Here is a 19,632-nt window from a genome sequence, read left to right on the forward strand (position 1 = left end):
GCTGCCGGCTTATCTCTATCTTTCTGGGGCTAGGCCTAAGCTTCTCTTACTATTTGTTTATATTACTATCATACATTAATCAATTATACAATCATACAATCAATTTGATTTTGTTTTTACCAATCTAACTACAAAATAATATAATGGTCATTTATTTGATTTGATGTATCTACTGATAAACTGGGTAAATCAAGATGTTGCCTAGGTCTATTCATAATACAGGTAAATGCATATTATTCAATAGGAGTGTGTGCATGCATTGAGTTATTGAGCTTGTTTGAGCCGATTTCATGGGACTATGGACGACAAACAATCCCTTCCTTCCATTTAGTACTTATTTTATTGGCAACTGCTACGAGAACATTATTTTATTGTACTGATCAACATTTGCATAGGAGCAGCAAGCTCTTCTTTTATAAACTTTTGCGCTGTCTCTAAGAAAGTAATGACGTCATTCACAAGGCAGAATCTGGCTATGGAATCTAGTGGAAACCAGACGGGAGGTGAGGGAGACGAAGAAGTGAATGAGTTTTTGAAAAAGTTTATTAATAAAGTTTTTGGTGACAATTAGCAAATCAGTATATTTTGCATTATCACAAACAATGTACTAGGTTAGTGAATTCAGCTGTAAGCTAGCAAGGAAAGTAACCCTACAATTAAAGCAGGAAGCCACAAGTATAGTCTCGCATTGTAAAAGTGTTCTAGCCTGTATGGACATTGTTTTGCGAACAGTAATTAACAGTTTCAACTTTTCTACATCTTCTATTATTCAAGTGTTTGTGCAGCATGAGTGGGGAGCTAACAATGCAGCCCACACAGCCTAGCAATGAATGATTAAGAGGAGCAGGCACTTTGCCCTCACGCTATAAAGGGGATGGGAGACCAGATGCTGCTGGAACTGGTAATGCCCGAGGGCAGTGACTGGGGACATTTCCCTGTGTAGGGTGCCGTCTTTTCGGATGGGACTTTAAACGGGTGTTCTGATTCTCTGTGGTAACTAAAGATCCCATGGCACTTATCGTAAGAGTAGGGGTGTTAGCCAGGACACCGGGGTTGAATTCCCAATCTGGCCTTCATAGCATCATGGCCACTTAATCATCCCCAGTTTACAATTGGCCCATTCATCCCCCCTCCTCTCCCCAGGTTGTTGCTGTATATGAGAATGTGTTCTCAGTCAACTTACCTGGTAAAATAAGTGTTAATTGTTTTTATAAATAGACTTGATTCTCTCAATCATCTGAGACACACTTGAAAGACGTACCGAACGTAACAAAAATGCTAGTACCGAACCGTTTTTTTATATTGAAAAAGTACTGAAGTTTCAGTATATCGTGCTCCACTACTCTGTGGACTTACCCTATGTCATCGCGGTAGACGCGGGAGATCAGCACCTCCCCCTTGTGGTTGTAGATGAACAATCCTCCAATCATGATGGCAGCCTCTCAGTCATAACAGGCCATGAGGATGACTGCATGAGAGAGAGAGCGAGAGAGCGAGAGCGAGAGCGAGAGAGAGAGAGAAAGGGAAGTGATCAGCAGTCAGCACAACAATATAAAAAATCAGAGGGGGAAAAAGGCTTCTTTAAGAAACATCTTCTTGGGTCAGGAGGAATTCAGAAATAAATCACACATCTGCCTAAAGAGGCACAGAGAGCCACTACATTCATCTAGGTTCTACTAGGCAGGAAAGGCGGAATAGTTTAAGAAAGTGCATGATACACAACAGGAAAAGCCCTGGATGAACTAACCCTCTTCCTTCCCACTCCTCAGGAAGACCAAACAAAATAGGCCTATACCAGATTACTGCTCCAGGAAAGACATGACTATAGTTAACACACAGAAAACAAGGAGGGGAATCAGGGTGGTGTTCATTAGGTCCCAAAATGAAGAAAGCAGACAAACGGGGAGGGTCCTACCTAAAAAGCCAATGATTGATACATGTGTTTTGGTGCAAATAGTTGAAAACATTTTCCATTATGCGCCCTAATGAACACTACTTAGAGGAGCGATGTCGTTTAGGCAAATTTGTTAACAAATTAAAAACATCTGCCATTTAATTTGACCTTCAGTTGCCATATTCAGAAGGACACATCCAAAAGCTTGCAAGGGTCCAGAGAACTAATTTGACGCTTATATCTATTCAAACATCATAAAAGCCAGACTGATAGGGTTGAGATATGCAAGTCAGCGTAATAGTGTTTGTGTGTTCCACAAGATCTGGCCTTGGGTCTCTCTCACTTCAAGGTCAAAGCATAGGAAGCAGAAAATAATGCTGTGCTTGATTGGATGACTCATCTAGGCCTCGGACAGATAGGCTAATCGTCAATGCACTGACAAAACGGCAAAATCAAGACACCTTTCAACAGATCCTTATATAAACAGACAAAACGTCTACGGGCTTTAGAGCAGAGAGCTGGCTAAAGGCCTTTGCAGACTGTACGATTTTAGCCGTCTAATGCCACGATTTGGCTGTCCTAGACAATTTCCATGTGGTAGGCAAATTCTTAGGACGTAAACGATTGTCGGACGTCTTGGCTTGTTCAGTGTGACCGGGTCTAGGTCTGCTGATTAAGTACCGCTACGTACGGTCGTAGGCTATGACAAAGTTCTACCAGTGTCAGATTTGTTTTGCCTTTATTGTGTTAAGCCGATCCTGGTGAATGACAAATAGGAAAATGGCCGGCACAGAGTGTGCACACAATAATACAATTATTGTGAATAGTCAGATTAATATAATAGTTTGGTTTAAATGCTTAGCCTACATGCTGTGCAAGAACGATTTCCCGAATAAATTTTGTTTACATGACACATCTGAAATTTGGCTGCCTGATGGGATTTTTATTACTCTAAACAAAACTTTATATCGTGTTATTTAAGGGAAGCATATTTGATTTGGAGTTCAAAGTTTCTGTGTAAAAACTATGTCTAAAGATGCATACTTGGTAACATCGCACAGTGTGACGTGATAATTGTAAAAGACTGAATCCTACGTACAGTCTGCAAAGACCTTAAGATGACAACCAGGGTGGGCTGTCCGCTTCTGCTCCCTATAGAAGGGCAACAATAATAGTGAAACAGTTGGCATGTGGCCAGCCAGACACAGTCAAGCTTGTGTAAAGAGCTGGTACATATGTATGTGTGTGTGACATTATGTAAAGAATGTCACACTGCTGCCTTAGAGTACCGCTTCAGCTTGATTCGGCTCATACAGAGGCTCAAACCCAGGACCTCTGCCTCGAAAACACACGTGACTGCCCTCTTGAAGCATCTAACGCAGTCGCACCACCGAAAAGCTGGCTATTTTTCAGTGCAAGTGGGGACACTTTAGGCTGAGTTGTAGAGTTGTAAATAAGGAAACACCAACAACAGTTTTCAATGTAGCAGAGGTGATTTGTTGACACTAGTGTAATGAGTAGGAATAACCTTGCCTTTAGATCTGAAGAATGCTGTTAGCTCCCAGGGCTAATGCCCAGGCTTTAGCTCAGTGGGATATTTACTAACCTTCAAGATTCACTTCAATTTTGGCACTTTCCACTCCCCATAATTTACAAGGGATTAAAAGCACTGCATCGCAGTGCTAGAGGCGTCACTACAGACCGGGGTTTGATCCCGGGCTGTGTCACGGCCGGCAGCGACCGGGAGACCCATGAAGTGGCGCAGAATTGGCCCAGCATAGTCCGGGTTAGGGGAGGGTTTGACCAGCCGGGATGTCCTTGGCTCTCGACCTTCGCCTCTCCCGAGTCCGTACGGGAGTTGCAGCGATAGGACAACTACCAATTGGATATCACGAAATTGGGGAGAAAAAAGGGGTAAAAAGTACAAAAAAAAAAAAAGAATCGCCCAAAAAAAGGAATAATCCACCCAACACCACAAATTCCTATAATGTACAGTGTTCAGTACCTCGAATATGTGAGAAAACTGTTGTAAACAAATGTTTAATTATGTCGTTATATTAAAATAGGGAGCAACGTGTAAATCTGTTGCAGCTAAGTGGACAATATATAGTTACTTCAATTACCTCGTATCTTGCACATAGAGTCGGTACTAGTTGTCCCTGTATATAGTCATGTTATTTTTACTCATTATTTGAATTTCTTATTTACTGTGTATGATTTCCTCGTCACTATTTATATTTTTTTATTTTAAAAAAATGTAATCGTATCTTTAACTCTACATTGTTAGAAATGGACCAGTAAGTAAGCATTTCACTGTTAGTCTACCCCCGTTGTCTAAGAAGCACGTGACAAATAAAATGTAATCTCTCCCTGGTCAAGAAAGCAAGCAAACTGAGCTACACACAATACCAACGTCAGTATCAGCGTGAAGTAGCTAGTTAGCTGTAGGTGTACAATTTCACCATGTTCAACGTGGTAGTCTCGTGTGTCCCTTGTGAGTGGGCGTTGCTATGGAAACAACCTATTCCCACAGCAATACACAGGAGGACGAACCGAGAAGAGAAAATCGCGTTGTGTGATGATACTTCAAGGAAAAACTGCACTGAATAACTTTAAAAGCGTTATGAAATGTGAATTTGTTATCCCCCATCTCCAACGACGAGAACCTTATCATGACATAGCATGTCACGTTTCATTTCTAGGGTGGACTATAGGCTTGGGTGGTATACCGTATACCAGGGTATTTGGAAAAAGCCAGAGGATGGTATTTCAATACCGTCAACACTATTTCTTTGAATTTGTTCAATAAATGTGAATATTTGTAGCTACTTTTTTAAGTTAATACCTTCAGTCAACTTGTGAAATATGTTAGGAGATAACACAATCTGCTTTTAATTTCACCTGTCACATTCTGAAGTTTACTGTAGTTCCCCAGAACAGCTGAGCCAGTCACATGTTTGTTTGTAAAAAGCACAATGGAAGAAAGCGAGAGCTGGTGAGTCCATGGCATTCTATATCTATTGGCAGCCTCTGTTGTGCGGTGAGGGCTGTTGTCCGGCGCACATGAGGTGATGAGGTTACACTTGTATGGGCTGGGCGGTATACCGTATTCTATGATATCCCGGTATTGATGCAGGGACTGGTTTTTACTTTACCTTCTATACCGGTATTTTAATATTTGGTTTGTTAAATGTGATACGCAATGTGTAATGTCAATTTTTATAGTTTACTTCACTACTTGAGTCATCTCTTTTCTCTACACCACTTTCCACACAGACCTAGCCACGCCCCCTGTCACTCAAGGAGCGCATTTGATGTTCCTCAACCACGAGTTTTCATGGTCAAAGCAGCACATGCAACAATGTTGATGACAACAATGCTGTTTTCCCTTTGCTTCTTCATATAAATCCACTTGCGTTCTATAATGACACTATTAGTTTGTGTTTCTTACATCAGCAAAACAGCTAGTTTGTCTTTTCTTAGCAAGTTGCCCTAAATCTTGTGAGATGCTAATTGTTAGCCGCTAATGCTAATAGCTAGCTAATAAATGTACTGAGTAAGAGCAAACGTAGCTAGCTAATACAGCCTGATAATACCAGTGATGGTATAGACCTAAATCAGTATGTTGTTTGTGCAACAGTATCTTCTAAATCAAAGAGGAATATGCAAAGCAATAATATGTTAGCTACATGAAGTAGCTAAGAGTAAACATGCAATGTAGCCAAAGCTTATAGGGTCACCTAGGAAACACTTATCAACACTTTAGTTCCTACCCTGTCACAATAACTCCTCACTGGCATTTTAATTCGTGGTCATCTCAAACAACACTGTATTAAAAGTGCCCACTATTATATTCTAACTATAGAATTAGAATAGTCATTCTATTTCCATGATTCCAACAGTTTTGCACTAATTCGCAAGTCAAATCGCAATTGCAACATATGGTTAAAAATAAGTCCTAGATTATTTGCCCATATTGTGCAGCCCTACGTGGCAGTGTGGAAATGATCTTGAGCAGTGGTGTAAAGTACTTAAGTAAAATACTTGAAAGTACTATTTAAGTCTTTTTTTTTGGTATCTGTACTTTACTTTTTTTATTTTTGAAAACTTTTTTTTTAACAAGAAAATGGTGCCATCTGGCACCATTAAGGAATTTGAAATTATTTACACTTTTACTTTTGATACTTAAGTACATTTTATCAATTACATTTACTTTTGGTACTTAAATATATTTAAAACCAAATACTTTTAGACTTTTACTAGTACTTTATTGGGTGACTTTCACTTTTATTTGAGTCATTTTCTGTTAACTTATCTTTACTTTTATGCTTGTATAACTTTGAGCTGGATTTGCCGGTCTGCAATTACTTTGTTTTCGCTCATAAGCATTTAGCTAACAGAATCTATGTGATTTCGCTATTACTTGTGCTAATTTTGTTAGCATTCTGGTACTAGAGGACCAATGGGCAATTCTTGCGTTTTTCGCACCTACTTGTTTGCTATGCCGGTAATACCATAAATCTCTGGATACCGCCCAAACCTAGTGGATTATCTCTTTAAATAAAGCTAGAAAGAATGGAACACATCTTCAGTCATTGCTGAAAATAATATAAGGGTCATTAGTAGTGATGCACCGATATTTAAAAAAAATGGCCGATACCGATATCCAATATTTTCCTTGACAAAAAACCCTGATACCGATAACCGATATTTAACATTTTAGCTGCCTTTTAAGCATTCTAGTACATTCTAGTATAGTTAACACAAACAAATTGGACGCAGCGGTCTAAGGCACTGCATCTCAGTGCAAGAGGCGTAACTACAGTCCCTGGTTCGAATCCAGGCTGTATCACATCCGGCCGTGAATGGGAGTCCCATAGGGCGGCGCACAATTGGCCCAGTGTCGTCCGGGTTTGGCCAGGGTAGATCGTCATCGTAAATATGAATTTGTTCTTAACTGACTTGAGAAGTTAAATAAAAGGTTACACACACACACCAAAAATACATTTTGTTGGCATTTACGTATGTCCCCATTAACAGTAAAACATAATCAAAACCTATTTCTTTCACTTACTTGCTGTGCTGTTTCGTTGTTCATTTGTTTCATTCTCAACCAGGATTTCTGTGGAACACCACTTGGGTCTTTGCGTGTCAGGACCTGAATATGACTGCACGTCACATAATAATTTAACACGTTCATACATTTTTGTAATAGTTATTACATATTGATTAGGTGTCATCATCTAAAATAACCCTAATTTATAAGACAGTTCTTATTTGATTAATGATGGTCGGTAGCCACAATAAGGATTAGCCACAATAGTGGACTTCGCGGTTGGCCTTCAAAATAAAAGTATGCAAATGACAGTGATGCAAATTAATATAAATAGTATAATTATGCCATAATTGAATAGATCATGCTAAATGAGGTTGGAATGTTATATAAAATCAACAAAAGACAATAATTTGTTAATTTGACAAAAATCTGTTGAAATCACACTGGATGTATTATACTTCAGAATTGCATTGGGAGCATACAAATTTCACTGTACAGCGTTACCTACGGATTGTGGATCAATGACAAGGGGTATCAGTCTACTCAGTGACACCCAGAGAACATTAGCGTCATAGCTCTTACTGTAGGACTCTGAAACAATTGTGAATTGAGCAACATTTATTGTCAACCTATGTGTATTGAACACTATTCACGAGGAAAAACAATACTGCGTGGCTGTTTTGGAGTCTAATAACTCTGAGGAGGACGTTGGGAAAAAATATATTGGGTATTGAGTAGACTGATAGCCCATTTCATTGATCCCCAATCCTTAGGTAAAGCTATACAGTGCAATTTCAATGTCAATACACACAATTGGCTGACTGGGGAGGTGATTTGACAGCCACAGTCCCGCGATAAGAGCTACAACGCTAATATTTGCGTAAACTCTTCACAGTTGTGTTCTGTGGGTGTCACCGAGTAGACTGATACGCCATTTAATTGCTTCACATTCCAACCTTGTTTAACATGATCTAGTCTAAATATGGTATGATTCCACCAATTGTAACCTCTGCATCACTTTCAAATAGGTGCTTTTATTTTGAAGGCAAACCTCAAATCCCACTATTGTGCCTAATCCTTATTGTGGCTAGCTTCACAACACATAACCCGGTCCGGCCGAGCCTCACTAGCCAGATGAAGCTAGCTGGCTGCTTATAACGTTAGTTTTGGGCAACAGGGTTAAGTAGCTGGCTAGCTATTTATTTTCATGAAGTTCAATTTCAATAGGCAAACAACAACACTTACAAGGATTCCTAAATCATTGCTAAGAATAATGAAAATGACTGCAGTTTCTACTGGTCATTGTTTTCAGGCTGGTTGTATTGGTCCTTGCTAGGTACCAAGCTAAAGCTAGCTAGCTACCCCAGAAGTTGAGGTGGAAAAAATAATGCTTTATTATTGTAAACATCGTTCGTCGCCGGTGTTTGCAGACTTTTTTGTACAGCTTTGACAGTGCTACTGATTGTAGTTGTGGCGCTTGGCTTGCACGTACAAATTCAGAACACACAGCATTCTATAATAGAACTGTGTTATTTGACGCGTCAAATTAAAAGCTTATTTAACGCGTCAAATAGTGCTATTGTCAAATAGTGTTATTTGACGTGCATCTTATTTTTAACGCAAAGACCCAAACGGCGTTCCATAGTATGCCGTGAAGCTAATAGCAGTGACGCTATTACTGTGTAACTCCGGTAGGGCAACATCTGAAAAATAGTGCACTTGGTAGGGTGTACCGGTGCTCAACCAGTCGCGAAAGCCAACATTACCCACGACAGAGAACGGTTGATTGTCAAGGGCAATGAATTCCATTATTTTGGCGTTAATGGATTTGGACTGAGTTGTCTCGCTGACTTTTTCTTACTCTTTCAAATGACTGCTCGACTTGTTGACTGCTCAATCCACACTAGAGGTTGACCGATTAATTGGAATGGCCGATTAATTAGGGACGATTTCAAGTTTTCATAACAATCGGTAATCGGTATTTTTGGACACCGATTTGCCGATTTAAAACATAGCTTTTTTTTTTTTTACACCTTTATTTAACTAGGCAAGTCAGTTAAGAACACATTCTTATTTTCAATGACGGCCTAGGAACGGTGGGTTAACTGCCTTGTTCAGTGGCAGAACAACAGATTTTTACCTTGTCAGCTCGGGGATTCGTTTTTGCAAACTTCCGGTTACTAGTCCAACGCTCTAACCACCTGCCTTACATTGCACTCCACAAGGAGCCTGCATGGCAGGCTGACTACCTGTTACGCGAAGGCAGCAAGAAGCCAAGGTAAGTTGCTAGCTAGCATTAAACTTATCTTATAAAAAACAATCAATCTTAACATAATCATTAGTTAACTACACATGGTTGATGATATTACTAGTTTATCTAGTGTGTCCTGCGTTGCATATAATCGATGCCGTGCCTGTTCATTTCTCATTGAATCACAGCCTACTTCGACAAACGGGTGATGATTTAACAAGCGCATTTGCAAAAGAAAGCACTGTCGTTGCACCAATGTACCTAACCATAAACATCAATGCCTTTCTTTAAAATCAATACACAAGTATATATTTTTAAACCTGCATATTTAGTTAATATTGCCTGCTAACATGAATTTCTTATAACTAGGGAAATTGTCACTTCTCTTGCGTTCCGTGCAAGCAGTCAGGGTATATGCAGCAGTTTGGGCCGCCTGGCTCGTTGCGAACTGTGTGAAGTCCATTTATTCCTAACAAAGGCCGTAATTAATTTGCCAGAATTGTACATAATTATGACATAACATTGATGTTATGTAACAGCAATATTTAGACTTAGGGATGCCATCCGTTAGATAAAATACGGAACGGTTCCGTATTTCACTGAAAGAATAAACATTTAAATTTTCTAAATGATAGTTTCCGGATTTGACCATTTCTGTGTGTTATTATGTTATAATGATATTTGATAGAGCAGTCTGACTGAGCAGCTGCAGGCTCTTAAGCATTCATTCAAACAGCACTTTCGTGCGTTTGCCAGCAGCACTTCGCAATGCTTCAAGCTGTTGCTCTGTTTATGACTTCAAGCCTATCAACTCCCGAGATTAGGCTGGTGTAACCGATGTAAGATGGCTAGCTAGTTAGCGGGGTGCGCGCTAATAGCATTTCAAACGTCACTCGCTCTGAGACTTGGAGTAGTTGTTCCCCTTGCTCTGCAAGGGCCGCGTCTTTTGTGGAGCGATGGGTAACGATGCTTCGAGGGTGGCTGTTGTCAATGTGTTCCTGGTTCGAGCCCAGGTAGGGACGGAAGCTATACTGTTACACTGGCAATACTAAAGTGCCTATAAGAACATCCAATAGTCAAAGGTACAGTGGGGAGAACAAGTATTTGATACACTGACAATTTTGCAGGTTTTCCTACTTACAAAGCATGTAGAGGTCTGTAATTTTTTATCATAGGTACACTTCAACTGTGAGAGAAGGAATCTAAAACAAAAATCCAGAAAATCACATTGTATGATTTTTAATTAATTAATTTGCATTTTATTGCATGACATAAGTACAATAACTGACTACATACAGCCGCAGAACTGAATATTTGGTACACAGAAACCTTAGTTTTCAATTACAGAGATCATACGTTTCCTGTAGTTCTTGACCAGGTTTGCACACACTGCAGCAGGGATTTTGGCCCATATATACAGACTTCCAGATCCTTCAGGTTTCGGGGCGTCGCTGGGCAATACGGACTTTCGGCTCCCTCCAAAGATTTTCTATTGGGTTCAGGTCTGGAGACTGGCTAGCCACTCCAGGACCTTGAGATGCTTCTTACGGAGACACTCCTTAGTTGCCCTGGCTGTGTGTTTCGGGTCGTTGTCATGCTGGCCACACGCAGACCCACTCATTCAATGCTCTTACTGAGGGAAGGAGGTTGTTGTCAAGATCTCGCGATACATGGCCCCATCCATCCTCCCTTCAATACGGTGCAGTCGTCCTGTCCCCTTTGCAGCCACAAGAATGATGTTTCCACCTCCATGCTTCACGGTTGGGATGGTGTTCTTGGGTTGTACTCATCCTTCTATTCCTCCAAACACGGCGAGTGGATTAGAGCAAAAAGCTCTATTTTTGTCTCATCAGACCACATGGCCTCTCCCATTCCTCCTCTGGATCATCCAGATGGTCATTGGCAAACTTTCAGACGGTGACGCGCTGGCTTGAGCAGGGGAGACCTTGCGTGCGCTGCAGGATTTTAATCCATGACGGCGTAGTGTGTTACTAATGGTTTTCTTTGAGACTGTGGTCCAGCTCTCTTCAGGTCATTGACCAGGTCCTGCCGTGTGTTCTGGGCTGATCCCTCACATTCCTCATGATCATTGATGCCCCACGAGGTGAGATCTTGCATGGAGCCCCAGACCGAGGGTGATTGACCGTCATCTTGAACTTCTTCACTTTCCTAATAATTGTGCCAACAGTTGTTGCCTTCTCACCAAGCTGCTTGGCTATGTCCTGTAGCCCATCCCAGCTTTGTACAGCCACAAATTTATCCCTGATGTCCTTACACAGCTCTCTGGTCTTGGCCATTGTGGAGAGGTGGAGTCTGTTTGATTGAGTGTGTGGACAGGTGTCTTTTATACAGGTAACGAGTTCAAACAGGTGCAGTTAATACAGGTAATGAGTGGAGAACAGGAGGGCTTCTTAAAGAAAAACTAACAGGTCTGTGAGAGCCGGAATTTTACTGGTTGGTAGGTGATCAAATACTTATGTCATGCAATAAAATGCAAATTAATTACTTAAATCATACAATGTGATTTTCTGGATTTTTGTTTTAGATTCCGTTTCACAGTTGAAGTGTACCTATGATAAAAATGACAGACCTCATCATCTTGTAAGTAGGAAACCTGCAAAATCGGCAGTGTATCAAATACTTGTTCTCCCCACTGTATATGAAATCAAATGGTATGGAGAGAAATGTCCTAATTCCTATAATAACTACAACCTAAAACTTCTTACCTGGGAATAAAGAACTCGTGTTAAAAGGAACCACCAAGCTTACATATGTCTTCATGTTCTGAGCAAGGAACTAAACGTTAGCTTTTTACATGGCACATATGCACTTTTTCTTTTTCCAACACCTTGTTTTTGCATGATTTAAACCAAATTCGACATGTTTCATTTATCTTTCTACGCGCAGATCAATCTGAATTTGATTGATGTATTATATTAAGTTAAAATAAAAGTGCTCATTCAGTATTGTTGTAATTGTCATTATTACAAATAAACAAATTCATTAAAAAATAAAAAATAAATAAAAATCGTCTGATTAATCGGTATCGGCTTTTTTTGGTCCTCCAATAAATCGGTATCGGCGTTGAAAAATCATAATCGGTCGACCTCTAATCCACACAGCAGACATTGTGGTCTAGGTTAGGAAGGCTGTGTTGCACGTGTAGCGCAACATTTTACGTGGCGTCATTACGTCATGTACCTAAGTTATATACAGTTGAAGTCGGAAGATTACATACACCTAGGCTGGAGTCATTAAAACTTGTTTTTCAACCACTCCACAAATTTCTTGTTAACAAACTATAGTTTTGGCAAGTCAGAGAGGACACCTACTTCATGCGTGACACAAGTAATTATTCCAACAATTGTTTACAGACTTGTTTACAGTTTACAGGCTGTATTCTCGGCTTGCAGACAACGAGGTAATTTTAATTGATCCAAAAATGTATTCCCAAATGTATCAGATTTTGAATGCAGGCTGCCACTTTGGAAACCATATACCTATGCCTAATGACTAGGGATGCATGATATATCTGTGAACATATCAAAATCGGACGATTTTAGCTAAAAATGCCAACATCTGTATTGGCCCAACTCTAGTTTAACACCGATATGCAAAACCGATGTCAAAGCTCAGGTGCATACCTACAGTTGAAGTCGGAAGTTTACATACTTTTTTTCTTTTATACATACACCTGTTTACAAATACATTGACACTCAGTTTTTCACAATTCCTGACATTTAATCCTAGTAAAAATTCCCTGTCTTAGGTCAGTTAGGATTACTACTTTATTTTAAGAATGTGAAATGTCAGAATAATAGTAGAGAGAATGATTTATTTCAGCTTATATTTCTTTCATCACATTCCCAGTGGGTCAGAAGTTTTCATACACTCAATTAGTATTTGGTAGCATTGCCTTTAAATTGTTTAACTTGGGTCAAACGTTTCTGGTAGCCTTCCACAAGCTTCCCACAATAAGTTGGGTGAATTTTGGCCCATTCCTCCTGTCAGAGCTGGTGGAACTGAGTCAGGCTTGTAGGCCTCCTTGCTCGCACATGCCTGTTCAGTTCTGCCAGCAATTTTCTATAGAATTGAGGTCAAGGCTTTGTGATGGCCACTACAATACCTTGACTTTGTTGTCCTTAAGCCATTTTGCCACAACTTTGGAAGTATGTTTGGGGTCCATTTAGAATACCCATTTGCGACCAAGCTTTAACTTCCTGACTGATGTCTTGAGATGCTGCTTCAATATATTCACATAATTATCCCTCCTATTTTGTGAAGGGCACCAGTCCCTCCTGCAGCAAAGCACCCCCACAACATGATGCTGCCACCCCGTGCTTCACGGTTGGGATGGTGTTCTTCGGCTTGCAAGCTTCCCCCTTTTTCATCCAAACATAACGATGGTCATTATGGCCAAACAGTTCTATTTTGGTTTCATCAGACCGGAGGACATTTCTCCAAAAAGTACAATCTATGTGTGCAGTTGCAGTTGCAAACCGTAGTCTGGCTTTTTTATGGCGGTTTTGTAGCAGTTGCTTCTTCCTTGCTGAGCGGCCTTTCAGGTTATGTTGATATAGGACTCATTTTACTGTGGATATAGATACTTTTGTACCCGTTTCCTCCAGCATCTTCACAAGGTCCTTGCTGTTGTCCTGGGATTGATTTGCCTATCAGAAGCTTCTAAAGCCATGACATCATTTTCTGGAATTGTCCAAGCTGTTTAAAGGCACAGTCAACTTCGTGTATGTAAACTTCTGACCCACTGGAATTGTGATACAGTGAATTATAAGTGAAATAATCTGTCTGTAAACAATTGTTGGAAAAATTACTTGTGTCTTGCACAAAGTAGATGTCCTAACTGACTTGCCAAAACTGTAGTTTGTTTAACAAGACATTTGTGGAGTGGTTGAAAAACGAGTTTTAATGACTCCAGCATAAGTGTACGTAAACTTCCGACTTCAACTGTATATAGAGATTCATCAATATTGGCTGTTGATGCCGAAAAGGCTTGACCGGCTTGAATGGATTTCAATTCAAAACTTTGTAAGTTTAACTTTCCAGCTGAAATATATTTAATAAAAATATTATAAAATGTCCTAAAGCAAAAATATACACAGATAATACATTATCTGATGACATTGCTTTAGAAAAGGGGCACAAGACAGGGATGTCTCCTATCCCCCCCCTGTTTGCACTGGCAATTGAACGGCTTGCAGAAAGAATTAGACAGGACCCAAACGTAACAGGTATCAGTATTGGTGAACAACTTATTTGCAGATGATTTTTTGATATTCCTGACCAATATTGAAAACTCAATGCCCACTTGGCTAAACATATTTTCAGAGTACTCTAAAATCTCAAGATATAAAATTACAGTGAAAAAAAATTATAGTGGCAATAGGAAAACTCATGATCTACATTAATCTTTTAAGTGGACCACAAAAAAATATTACAATACTTAGGATGCTTAATGAGTGACAACAAATACACTTAACAAAAACAAAATGCAATATGCAACAATTTCAAATATTTTACTGAGCAACAGTTCATAAGGAAATGTGTAAATTGAAAAATTTATTCGGCCCTAATCTATGGATTTCACATGACTGGGAATACAGATATGCCTCTGTTGGATACAGATAACTTTACTTTTTAAGGCTAGGGGGCAGGATTCGGAAGTTTGGATGACTGAGGTGCCCAAAGTAAACTGCCTGTTACTCAGGCCCAGAAGGTAGGATATGCATATGCATGGTAGTATTGGATAGAAAACACTCAAACTGTTAAAATAATGTCTGTGAGTATAACAGAACTGATTTGGCAGGCGAAACCCTGAGGACAATCCATCCAGGAATTTTGTTGTTGTTGAGGTCATTAGACTTTTCAATGCTTTTCTATGGGAAAGTCTAATAATTAGGACCCAGATTGCATTCCTATGGCTTCCACTAGATGTCAACAGTCTTTAGAAATTGTTTCATGCTTGTTTTTTGAAAAATGAAGAAGTATTCGTATTCTTTCGAAGTGTCCCTCAGAAGGAATCTAGTCTTTTGGCACGCGTGAATGAGTGCACGCTCCTCGTTCTTTTTCTCCGGTATTGAACACCGTATATTACATTTTAGCAATTATTTACATATTAGGGTACCGGAGGTTGGATTATAAACGTTGTTTGAATTGTTTGGACGAAGTTTACAGGTAACTTTTTAGATTCCTTTGTAGGCAGTTGGGTAAGTTGGAACAGGTGTGGATTCCTTTGTAGGCAGTTGGGTAAGTTGGAACAGGTGGATTTCTGAATCAAACGCGCCAAATAATATGACATTTTTGGGATATAAAGAAGGACTTTATCGAACAAAACGACCATTCATTGTGTAACTGGGACCTTATGGATTGCAAAAAGATGAAGATCTTCAAAGGCAAGTGATTTATTTTATCGCTATTTTTGAGTTGTGTGACACCTGTGCAGGTTATGAATTCTTGTTAATGCAGGAAGTGGGTGAGGCACTGTCCTCAGACGATCAAATGCTATGCTTTCGCCGTAAAGCCTATTGTAAATTGGACAAAGCGGTTCGATTACCATGATTCTAAGCTAAAGAATGTTGTATAACACTTGTATTTTTATGAATGTTTATTGTTACTACTTTTGTTATTTGAATTTCGCGCTCTGCAATTTCACCGGATGTTGTCGAGGTGGGACACTAGCTTCCTAATGACCCGAAAGAAGTAAAAAAAAATATATATATATTTAAAGTAGTGGCATAGATCAGAAAACCCGTCAGTATATGGTGTGACCATCATTTGCCTCAGGCCATCCTCCTGCTCCTTCGCATAGAGTTGATCAGGCTGTTGATGGTGGCCTGTGGCATGTTGTCCCACTCCTCTTCAATGGCTGTGTGAAGTTCCTGGATGTTGGAGGGAACTGGAACATGCTGCCGTACACATCGATCCATAGCATCCCAAACATGCTCAATGGGTGACATGTCTTGTGAGTGTGCAGGCCATGGAAGAACTGGTACATTTTCAGGAATTGTGTTCAGATCCTTGCGAAACGGGGTTGTGCATTATCATGCTGAAACATGAGAAGATGGTGGTCGTTTGGTCACAGACCCATTACGGATGCAGGCAATGAGGCAGTGATCGCTGAGATCTTGATTGAAAAGAGCAGAGGTGTATTTGGAGGGCGAGTTAGTTAGGATGACATCTATGAGGGTGCCCGTGTTTACAGATTTGGAGTTGTACCTGGTAGGTTCATTGATAATTTGTGTGAGATTGAGGGCATCAAGCTTAGATTGTAGGATGGCCGGGGTGTTAAGCATGTCCCAGTTTAGGTCACCTAGTAGCACGAGCTCAGAAGATAGATGGGGGGCAATCAATTCACATATGGTATCGAGGGCACAGCTGGGGGCAGAGGGAGGTCTATAGCAAGTGGCAACAGTGAGAGACTTGTTTCTGGAAAGGTGAATTTTTTGAAGTAGAAGCTCGACTTGTTTGGGTACAGACTTGGAAAGTAATACAGAACTCTGCAGGCTATCTTTGCATGTCACATATCAGTTTGTAAATATATATATAATTGAGTTAATAAAGCCGCATGCACACGGTCTCTTAGACATCCAAAATGTCAGCCCTTTGGGTCCTGCCATAGAGTTATATTACAAGTGCCCTTCCAAGACTCAAGGTCATTGGCCACAGATAAAATTACGTCAAATCACGTTATATGTACAGTAGTTTTGATTGGACTGATCATGTCAACATCTTACTTTCAAAGCCTTAGCTAGCAGTCATCATCATGAATCAAGTCGACAATCTACTGGCAAATCCTTTTTTATCCTTGTCATATGAAGATAATTAATGAAGAGAAATTATAGATAAAACGTATCGGTGCTCATCGGCCATTGTACATAAAGATAACACAAGTTGGAAACCGTAAATTCAACAATGAGTCATTTAGAAGGGATCAGCATTGCAAAGCAACCACTAGCCTGCTATTCAGTGGAGTGGCTGTGTTTTTTTCTAAGTTCCCACCATAAGTCCAGAGAATGACAGACTTTGATGACAAAGTTTGATGACAAAATGTGCCCACAAAGGACCTGCGCGCCACCTTCATGTTTAAGTGAGCACATCACAAGCCAAGGGGAGTCCAAAAATGTCTTGTATGCTGCTGCATAAATTATGTAATATGCAAGGGAGATATGTATACTGTAGTTAAGAAAGTAATACTAAGTATATGTTGTGTAGTAAGCTGTTAGTAGCACATGTGCCTCGCCCTAATAATTTGGTATATTTTCACCTCTTAATTTCGCCTAACGTTACTGTTCTGACTCCTGACTCCTGTTTTTGAGAAATGTCATCATCTAATATTGTAAGAGGTTTCATTGTTCGCTTATATGTCCCATTTATTTATCCTACGGTTCTGACTTGGTGTACAGGGAAAATACTGTAAGAGCAGCCCATGTTCTGCATTCTGTCGCTGTACATTTCAAAAGTGCTGAAAACATAGTTATATTGACTACGTCCGTCTTAGCTCGCTCATGAATGTCTTAATCGAAATTACGGAATGCCTCTTATCCGCTCATCGTTCCCTTATGCCATAGTTTGTACATCTCAATTGTCAGTAGAAACCACATTTGTTTAAGAAAGTCAGCCATATCAGCATTGTTCTTTTTTAAAGGCAGTAAACAAAGCTGATGAATTGTTGCATTGCCAGACAAGGCTCTGCTGACAGCCAGGTGTAGCAGTGGTAAGGATTCACTCCATGGTGCTGAAAAGAAAGCTCTGCTGTTGGGACCGCTTTATGAAGGCCCTAACAGTCTGTGGGCACCGCTTGTCGCTGGTATTGTGCAATTAATGTATTGTTTAGTGTTGTGTAGTGTCTTTGCTGGCATGCATCTAAAAAAAAATATGAGTTTGCCCCATCAAGATTTACATGCTAAACTCGCCACTGGTCACACCAGATACTGACTGGTTTTCTGATCCACGCCTCTCCCTCTTTTATTTATTTTTTAATCTGTGACCAACAGATGCATACCTGTATTCCCAGTCATGAGAAATCCATTGATTAGGGGCTAATGATTTTATTCCAATTGACTGATTTCCTTATATGAACTGTAACTCAGTGAAATTGTTCCATGTTTATTTTTGTTCAGTATAATTTGCTAATTTTCTTCATTTTTAAGTCTGCATTGTTGGCAAAGACCTCGTAAGTAAACTGTTGTATTCGGCGCATGTGACAAATCAAATGTAATGATTCATCCATTCAAACTGGATCAACACAAATCCTATTAAACTACTAATTTCATGCATCAATCAACATGTCTTCAGCGTTCTAGAATACCCTAGCAGTTAACGTCAACCATAGTAACTACTTTCAATGCATTTGGTTTTGTGTCCATTTTGACAACTTGACATTGCAATGGCCTGTGAACATCATTAGTGCCAAAGGGCGCTGACACATGAAATACGAGTTATAATATCGTTATTAAGTCGATTCGGATGGGGATGGAGCAAACCAATGTACCTAGCTTGCTAATGTCAGCTAACGTAAGAGGTTTTGAAATTAGCTAGCCAACGTTACTACAGCTAGACGTCTGCTTGACCGGAAAATTTGCTAACGTTAGCTTATCACCGAAAACTAGCTATCAATTTTGTAGCTATCACCGTTCAGGTATTCTGTCCTATTGTGTATTCCCATAACCATGTCCCTTTTTCAAAATCACTGAGCACAACACTGTTCTTGGTTTCAAATGGCCTTTTATAATCAACTTGCTCGCATTCGAAATGTGCATGTTAGCTAGCATTGCTAGCTATCAAGATACTGCAAGGTTGTCACGACTAGTTCGCTCTCGTATCGGTCAAATTGTACTGCATTGCTACTGTTCCCACCGGTCTCCCTCGAACTCACCTGAAGATGCACAGGCCCGTTTAGATCACAATACTTTGCTACGTGTCCTGAAAGCAATACTTTTTAAACAGTATGGTTAAGATCAAGGTTTTTATTTCACTTTCTTATTCCAATTCAAGATGTCGACCGCTTCAAAGAGCCTCTCTGTCAGCTGACTCTGACGCGGCTTTGGGAAGTGAGAACACCCACCACTACTAGCTAGCACTGCTGGATTTATATATTAAAACGGTCGTATTTTGCTGTCAAGAATTATCAAGACTGGTATATACATTTAGTTTGGTGGAATAAACCACAATTATTTTTTTTAATGGTGTGTTATATAAAACGAAATCAGGCCCAATTGGAAAAACCTGGTTGAAAAATGACGTTTTTTTAATTTATTTTTATTGACCAGAATATTACGTTTTTTTCTAACTACCATACTACCAGTTTGTCATAATTGTAACCTCTCTGCATCTGGTCATAATTCTGCCCACTATACTATGTGCTATATTATGAAGCCTACTGGTCATAGTTAAAGATACAATATTCAGAAATCG

At 39.8% G+C, this 19,632-nt stretch overlaps 1 protein-coding gene across 1 annotated transcript in view; it reads right to left on the reverse strand.

Moving 5' to 3' along the window:
- LOC112069338 (AP-2 complex subunit mu) overlaps positions 1-19,269 on the reverse strand; it is a 48,798-nt gene extending 29,529 nt beyond the window's left edge. Inside the window, exons 1-2 of the mRNA XM_024136650.1 lie at positions 19,094-19,269; positions 1,357-1,468 (exon numbers count right to left, since the gene is read on the reverse strand). Coding sequence (XP_023992418.1) covers positions 1,357-1,430 — 74 coding nt within the window. The 5' untranslated portion in view covers positions 1,431-1,468; positions 19,094-19,269. The remainder of the gene's footprint in view (positions 1-1,356; positions 1,469-19,093) is intronic.
- Positions 19,270-19,632: the final 363 nt, after the last annotated feature.

Source organism: Salvelinus sp. IW2-2015, unplaced genomic scaffold (genome assembly GCF_002910315.2).
Source record: "Salvelinus sp. IW2-2015 unplaced genomic scaffold, ASM291031v2 Un_scaffold990, whole genome shotgun sequence".
In the NCBI taxonomy this organism is placed as follows: Eukaryota; Metazoa; Chordata; class Actinopteri; order Salmoniformes; family Salmonidae; genus Salvelinus; species Salvelinus sp. IW2-2015.